At 36.6% G+C, this 7,661-nt stretch overlaps 2 protein-coding genes across 2 annotated transcripts; both read right to left on the bottom strand.

Moving 5' to 3' along the window:
• Window positions 1-2,578: 2,578 nt before the first annotated feature.
• On the bottom strand, window positions 2,579-3,601 carry LOC136674338 (trace amine-associated receptor 6-like). The gene has a single exon (XM_066650298.1). The coding sequence runs from the start codon at window positions 3,599-3,601 to the stop codon at window positions 2,579-2,581; it is 1,023 nt and encodes a 340-aa protein (XP_066506395.1).
• Window positions 3,602-5,633: 2,032 nt separating this feature from the next.
• LOC136674254 (trace amine-associated receptor 6-like) lies at window positions 5,634-6,647 on the bottom strand. Its single transcript, XM_066650158.1, has one exon. The coding sequence runs from the start codon at window positions 6,645-6,647 to the stop codon at window positions 5,634-5,636; it is 1,014 nt and encodes a 337-aa protein (XP_066506255.1).
• Window positions 6,648-7,661: the final 1,014 nt, after the last annotated feature.

The following is a 7,661-nucleotide window of genomic DNA, read 5'->3' as shown; positions in this document are numbered from 1 at the left end:
TTGTTGTACTATATATACTGTGTATGCTGTGAACAATAAAGGCTTTCTATTCTATTCTATTCTATAATGGGATGGGCACATTGCTGGTCTTCCAACATTTGGTAGTACAGACCACGTCCGTGGGGAGGTGAACTCAGAAGTCTTTGAGGAGGAGTTCCGGGTGGCTTATGAATGTGTATAAAGCCAGAACCCATTGGATAAACTAATACAAGAAAAGGGTGGAGGCAGGGTGGGTGTGGGAGCAAGATTGTCCGACGTGGAAATGACTTGAATTGGTGGGGTTTATATAGGCATGAGAGAAGGAGTTCAGGCGTGGTCCTACTCCCAAAATTATGTTATTACATAACTTCAATTAGAGTAAAACCAAATAAAATTATTCCAGTAAGTGTGATATTCTCTGTATCAATGTGCTGGTTTAACTTTTTTCAAATCTCTCCTCATGGCAGTCTATATTATTTGAGGCTATCATTCAGTACCTAGTTTTACCAGTTAATAAATGATCATTTCAAATAATGTGTGCTGCTGACTAATTTAACAAATACATGCAATCACGGAGAATCTTGACAAAACACTGTTCTTCAAACTCAATCACACCTACTAATTTATAGAAAAAAATGTGTATTTCTTACTACTACATCTCTACTTTTTTTGCTGATAATAACTGATGATAACTGATAATGCACATTAATAAACAATTCTATAAAAATAGATCAGTATAGCTTAGAACATAAAGTATGTCATTAATAAAAAATAAAATAAATTTGGTCCAATTTTAGGAATCCCAGAATTATGGTGAGGTTTTTTTTATTTTAATTACCTAACCAATAGTAGAATTCCTTTGTGCATTTAGGCAGAATAACGCATTTTCTCATCCTGGTTCTTGTGCTTTCAATTAAATGCAGTGAGGGGAAAAGTAGTCCAACTGGAGCAAAATCAAATACAAACAACTCTGAATATATTAATACAGCATAATGAGGTCCATGGTAATACAATAACAACATCTACTACTGCAAAGTATATTGTTATATGTCTATAGCATTAGTGAACATAATCAAAGTTTGATATGAAACAAATCAACTATTGTGAATATATTATTTTTCCACGTTTCATTTCTAATTCCTATCGTATTGATTTGTACTTTAAATGTAAAATTATTTACAATTTAATTTTCAGTGTTGTCACAATCTCCACTGACTGTAAAAGCTCATATATAAGTAAAAAATGAAATGTAATTCTTTTCCAATTTTATAAAAAATATTAAAGATAAAATATAAAAATAATTATATGCACTTCAGAGGAAAGAAACAAAATGAAATAAATTGAAAATTATGAAACATTTATAGAAAGATAATTTTTCTATTTTAAGAGCAGAATGCATAATAAAAATACCATAAAGCATGCTTCTGAATCTTGGCATCTTGGAGTTCCAATGCCCTATTTAAATGTGTGCATTTTTTTTCCTGCTGAGAAACATTCATATCAGGAATGTGTAGCTTAGTGCAGACTCCAGGACCATGGAACTGCTACAAATTATATATATATATATATATATAATGTGTGGAAATATGAGACATAAGAACAATAAATACTAATAATATAAGAAATTACATATCACCCAAAGATTTCTTTGTGACTGATGCATGCTGTGTGGTACTATATTTATGTGATATGGGAGTTTCCTGATATGAGCTCAGTTCTGTTAAGAATGTTCTCTGTACGAATTAAATCTTGAAGAAGATGACTCAAATATTCTGCAAGATACAATATACTTCATTGATGCTCTGAACCAGGAATAATAAACAGAGTAAAGAAGGGGGTTTACAAAGGAGTTGAAATAAAATAACCAGCTACATACAGTCCACAACACTGACAAGTTTCCAGTTTACAGTCAAGCTTTCCAGTGACAAAGAACATAAAGGGCATTCAAATTTTTTTTTTGTCCCCAGCTGTAGTACCTGGACAGGAACAGGAAATTAAAACATCACTGAATCGCACACAAACTGAGTAGAATGATACAGCAATATAAGGCCACCAATCATCTAAAGTAAAGCCCAATGCCTGTCTATAATTCTGCTGATTATCACAATGTCTCTTCACACCCTGTACATACATTTATAAATTTCTAAGTAGTAAAGGCAGTGGAGTGAAAAGGTGCTAGACACTGGACACACATGCGTAATAAGAGCAAATTATCAAAGTTTAATTCCACAAAATAGCAAAGACAATACCTATTACACTGCCACCGATACCGGTTTAAATGTTATAGCTACAAGCTTAAGCCAGCAAGTGTTGAATTGGTTTAAATTAAATGCAAATTATAATGAATCAAAATAATTTTTTGGATTGTATAAACTACTGGTGTTTTAGTGGTTAAATAATTTAGACTAAGTTCCTTTTTTATACCATAAAGTCCATTTTTTTCAGAATCTGGAAAAGTAACTACTATTATGAAATTCTGGAGATATCTGAGATGAAGGCAATGTTTATTAACAATACTTAACAGAAATTGTGACATGGTGAATGCCTGTATACAGGGCTGAGTATTACAATACATATGAATGAGAATTGCTCTGTTATGTTAAGAATGTTCACTATGCAAACTGAATCTTGAAGATGACAATTCAAATATTCTGCAGATAACAATATACTTCACTGATGCTCTGAACCATGAATAAAAAACAGAGTACAGAAGTGGGTTCACAAAAGAGTTAATATATAAAAGCCAGTTAAACACAGTCCACACTGTTGATGCAGTTGTTAAGCTTTCTTCTGACAGTGACCCTAAATTATATGGTATGAAACAAGCGAGATAAACGAAAATAACTGTGCCTAATTTTTTGGCTGCTTTAGTTTGAGAAGAACCTGAAATTTTGGCTCCATTTTTGTAGGAGGTACTATTGATTACAGCCCTTACAGCTTTAGCTTGATGTCTGGCCACTCTAAAAATCAAAGAATACAATACCAGTATAAGACAGCAGGGGGTTATGAAAGAAACCACAAAGTCAACAACTATGCAGGAATGTTTTACAATCAGAATACACTCACCATAGCATGAAGTGTATAGCTGTGCTGGAGTGAGACTGTCATTAAAATACAAAATCATTGAATTATACAAAAGACAAAATGACCAACTTAGAATTACACATATAGACATCTTACTCACAGTGACTCTAGTGTGATAAAGCAGGGGGTCAAACACAGCAATGTATCGATCTACAGCAATTAAAACCAGACTATAGACAGATGCCAGCATTGCAAGAAAACTGATCAATGGAATCACAGAGCATGCTATTTTACCAAGATACCAACAGGAATCCATCAGTTGCATTATATTCACAGGCATAACAATCAATCCCACTAGAAGATCAGCCACAGCCAGAGAGAGGATGAGCAGGTTGGTTGGAGTATGGAGCTGCTTGAAGTGAGAGATGGAGATGATCACCAGCAGGTTCAGAAACACAGTGCACACAGATATACATAAGATAATAATGAACAGAAATATATAAGCAGGGCCTGTTCGGACCTCCTTTCTGCAAGATGCATTGTTGTCAGGAAAGCAGTACTGCACTGTGATGTTTCGTTTGTATTCTGTGTTATCCATCCTAAAGTGACCTAGACCTTCCAGCTGTAACTTTGTTGCTTTCTTTATACCTAAACATGGACCCTCCCACTAACATCTGAATGGCCCATTTGTATCATCTGATAAGTACATTGCATCATAACTTAGAATGAAAGCCAAAACTAAGGAAAGGCTGTGATTGTGTGTTTACAGTAAGTCTTTGTAACTCTGTCATATAACTGATTTTGAACAGTTATGGGGATGTCCTAACCCATGTCTTGAATGGTGGAAACATCTGTGAAGCACCAAAACATGAACCCTCCCACTAACATGTGAATGGCTCATATGAATCATCTGATATTAAACATTACACGACAACTTACAGTGACAGCCAGACATTGGTAAAATGTGTGAATGTGTGTTTACTGTGAATATTTGTAGCTCTTGGGCTCTAACTAATTTTGCCCAAAGAATGCAACACATGTTTCATAGCAAATATAATAGTCCTCAGTAGTGGGATTTGACCAACATAGAGCTGGATACTTTTTGGGTATTTTGGAGTCAAATTTCAAATTTTTTGAGCTAGGAATTGTCTCATCACAGATATGGAGTAGAGACATTGTGATTCTCAATAGAACATTGCAGTTGCCTGATCTAAAGTCATGAGTCAATTAAAAGCAGTAAGGCACTGACTTTCTCACAATGGTAGAGTTGACTGATTTTTAGATACTTTGGTACCTGTAGACAGGACACTGACAGGGCCAGTCATAGGAAAACATATGGCCTGTGCCCAGTCACAGTAAACACTTACTTTATTTTTAAGTACATGAAAAGGCAGGACATAAATTAGTTTGTTATATAGACTTAAACCTTTATGTTTTTATCACACATGTGCTTTACATGAAAATTAAATGGAATCATATTAGTGTGAACATAAATTTGTTCACACTAGTTCAGTCTGTAAATCCCATCATTTTAATTTATTTATTAAATGTAATATGATTTTCACTTATATTTCTGTGTAATGACAGACCCAATAGATGTGAAAGTTGGTTTATTAGCAAAACTCTGCTATTCATTCATTGATTATTCATTCATTATCTGTAACCGATTATCCAATTCAGGGTCACGGTGGGTCCAGAGCCTACCTGGAATAATTGGGCGCAAGGCAGGAATACACCCTGGAGGGGGTGCCAGTCCTTCACAGGGCAACACAGACACACACACATTCACTCACGCACTCACACCTACGGACACTTTTGAGTCGCCAATCCACCTACCAACGTGTGCTTTTGGACTGTGGGAGGAAACTGTAGCACCCGGAAGAAACCCACGTGGACACGGGGAGAACACCCCAACTCCTCACAGCATTCATTGATTAATTTCATGCAAATTATGAGACACAATACCCAATGAGGTGGAATGGTGGCGCAGCAGGTAGTGTCGCAGTCACACAGCTCCAGGGACCTGGAGATTGTTGGTTCGATTCCCGCTCCAGGTGACTGTCTGTGAGGAGTTGGTGTGTTCTCCCCGTGTCCGCGTGGGTTTCCTCCGGGTGCTCCGGTTTCCTCCCACAGTCCAAAAACACACGTTGCAGGTGGATTGAAGACTCGAAAGTGTCCGTAGGTGTGAATGTGTGTGTGTGTGTCTGTGTTGCCTGTGAAGGACTGGCGTCCCCTCCAGGGTGTATTCCTGCCTTGCGCCCAATGATTCCAGGTAGGCTCTGGACCCCCCGCGACCCTAGATTGGAGAAGCGGTTACAGATAATGGATGGATGGATGGAATACCCAATGATTTTAAGAGGAAATTAATGCACAAAGATAGAAAAAATAATCTTTAAAATGACTTAAAGATGAAAAGGCCTACATTAAAATAAAAAGCTCAGGTTTTCAGGACCAGGGAATAGAACTGCCTCTATAATATTTTGAAGGAATATGAGAGGAGAAGAATATTAATTCACATTACACAGCATTAAATGACATCAGCTGATGATAAATTTTAGACTGAAGAAATAATGTTACACTGTAAAAACGGCCTGTCCTAAGTGGTGTACAGTATATTAAATGCTCTCTTATTATGAATGCTCACTATACAAAATTAATCTTGAAGATGAGGATTCAAATATTCTGCAAGTTACAATATACTTCACTGATGCTCTAAACCACACATAGAAAACAGCATACAGTAGTGGGTTTACAGAAGAGTTAATATATAATATCCAAGTAAACACTGGCCACACCATTGATGCAGTTGTCAAGCTTTCAGCTGAAAGAGAATTTATGCTATAAGGTATACAGCATGCAAGATAAACAAAAATGACGGTGCCTAATTTTGTGGCTGCTTTAGTGTGAGAAGTGTTTGCTTTTTTTATATGTGATGCACCATTGATCACAGCGCTAATAGCTTTGGCTTGATGTCTCGCCACATTAAAAATCAAACTATACAACACCAGTATAACAGAGCAAGGAATTACAAATGAAATCACAAAATCAACAACTACCCAAGAATGTTTTACAACAAGAACACATTCACCGTAGCATGTAGTGTGAAGCTGTGCTGGAGTGAGATGATCATTAAAATACAAAATAATAGTATTATATATTAGGCAGGAAAACCAGCCCAGAGTTAGGCATATAGACATTTTACTCACAGTGACTCTAGTGTGATAAAGCAAGGGGTCACACACAGCAATGTATCGATCTACTGCAATTAATACCAGACTAAATATAGATGCCACCATTGCAAGAAAACTGATCAGTGGAATTACAGAGCATGCCATTTTACCAAGATACCAACATGAGTCTATCAGCTGCATTATGTTCACAGGCATAACAAACAGACCCACCAGAAGATCAGCCACAGCCAGAGAGAGGATGAGCAGGTTGGTTGGAGTGTGGAGCTGCTTGAAGTGAGAGATGGAGATGATCACCAGCAGGTTCAGAAACACAGTACAGACAGATATACATGAGAGAATAATGAACAGAAATATATAAGCAGGGCCTGCTTGGACCTCCTTTCTGCAAGATGCATTATTGTCAGGAAAGCAGTACTGGACTGTGATGTTTCGTCTGTATTCTGTGTTTTCCATCCTAAAGTGACCTAGACCTTCCAGTTGGAATTTTGTTGCTGTTTTATACCTAAACATGGACCCTCCCACTAACATCTGAATGGCCCATTTGTATCATCTGATAAGTACATTGCATCATAATTTAGAATGTAAGCCAAAAATAGGGAAAGACTGTGATTGTGTTTACAGTAAGTCTATGTAACTCTGTCATATAACTGATTCTGAACAGTCCATGAAACATCAGATGACACCTGCTCTATACGCAGTTCTAAGAAGTTTTGGAGTTTGACCAAAACACAGCAGGTTACAAATGTAGTAACCCTAAAATTGCTCAGTTCACAGTTGTCTTGGATCAGGGATTATCTGAATGCTCCAAAACATGGGAATTCTCACAATTATTTCATTGTATCATTTTAATCGTTTGAATCATTTGAACCATGATTTCTTTTATTGAAAATATTTAAGCAAAGTTGAGCCAACAAAGGGTTAAATATGAAAATAAATTGGATTATCTTATTACTATTTTATTTGTTTAATAACTTTTAATCCCTACATTTTTCATTTGTTATTAAATATAAAATAATTTACATTCATTGTGTTACTGTGGTTACAGACTGACCCAATGCTAGGAGATTTTAAAAGCAAAATCTCTCTTTAATTTATATAATTGAAGTTATGTAATAACATAATTTTGGGAGTAGGACCACGCCCCCACTCCTCCTCTCAGCCCTATATATATACCCTACAAATTCACGTCATTTCCACATTGGACAAACTTGCTTCATTTAGTTCAGGAGATGGATCTCGACTCGACTGCTTCACTACGTCAGCTCGCTCCTCCGTGCTGAGTCATTCCTGCTGATCCCCATATTCAGAGCTGTGTTTGGCCATTATCAAGCCCACCAAGCCTCTTGTTTTAAACTTGCTCCCACCTCCACCCAGTCTCCACTTTTTTCTCATATTCATTCATCCAGTGGAGGGTCCGGCTTCATATGCATTCATAAGCCACCCTAAACTCCTCCACAAAGACTTGTC

This window comes from Hoplias malabaricus, chromosome 18 (assembly GCF_029633855.1).
Source record: "Hoplias malabaricus isolate fHopMal1 chromosome 18, fHopMal1.hap1, whole genome shotgun sequence".
Classification (NCBI taxonomy): Eukaryota; Metazoa; Chordata; class Actinopteri; order Characiformes; family Erythrinidae; genus Hoplias; species Hoplias malabaricus.
The sequence above is the reverse complement of the archived record's forward strand: the minus strand, read 5'-3'. Positions and strand labels throughout refer to the sequence as shown.

Coding starts and splice junctions, on each gene's coding strand:
- LOC136674254 (XM_066650158.1), bottom strand. CDS start 6,647: ATGGAAAACACAGAATACAGACGAAACATCACAGTCCAGTACTGCTTT.
- LOC136674338 (XM_066650298.1), bottom strand. CDS start 3,601: ATGGATAACACAGAATACAAACGAAACATCACAGTGCAGTACTGCTTT.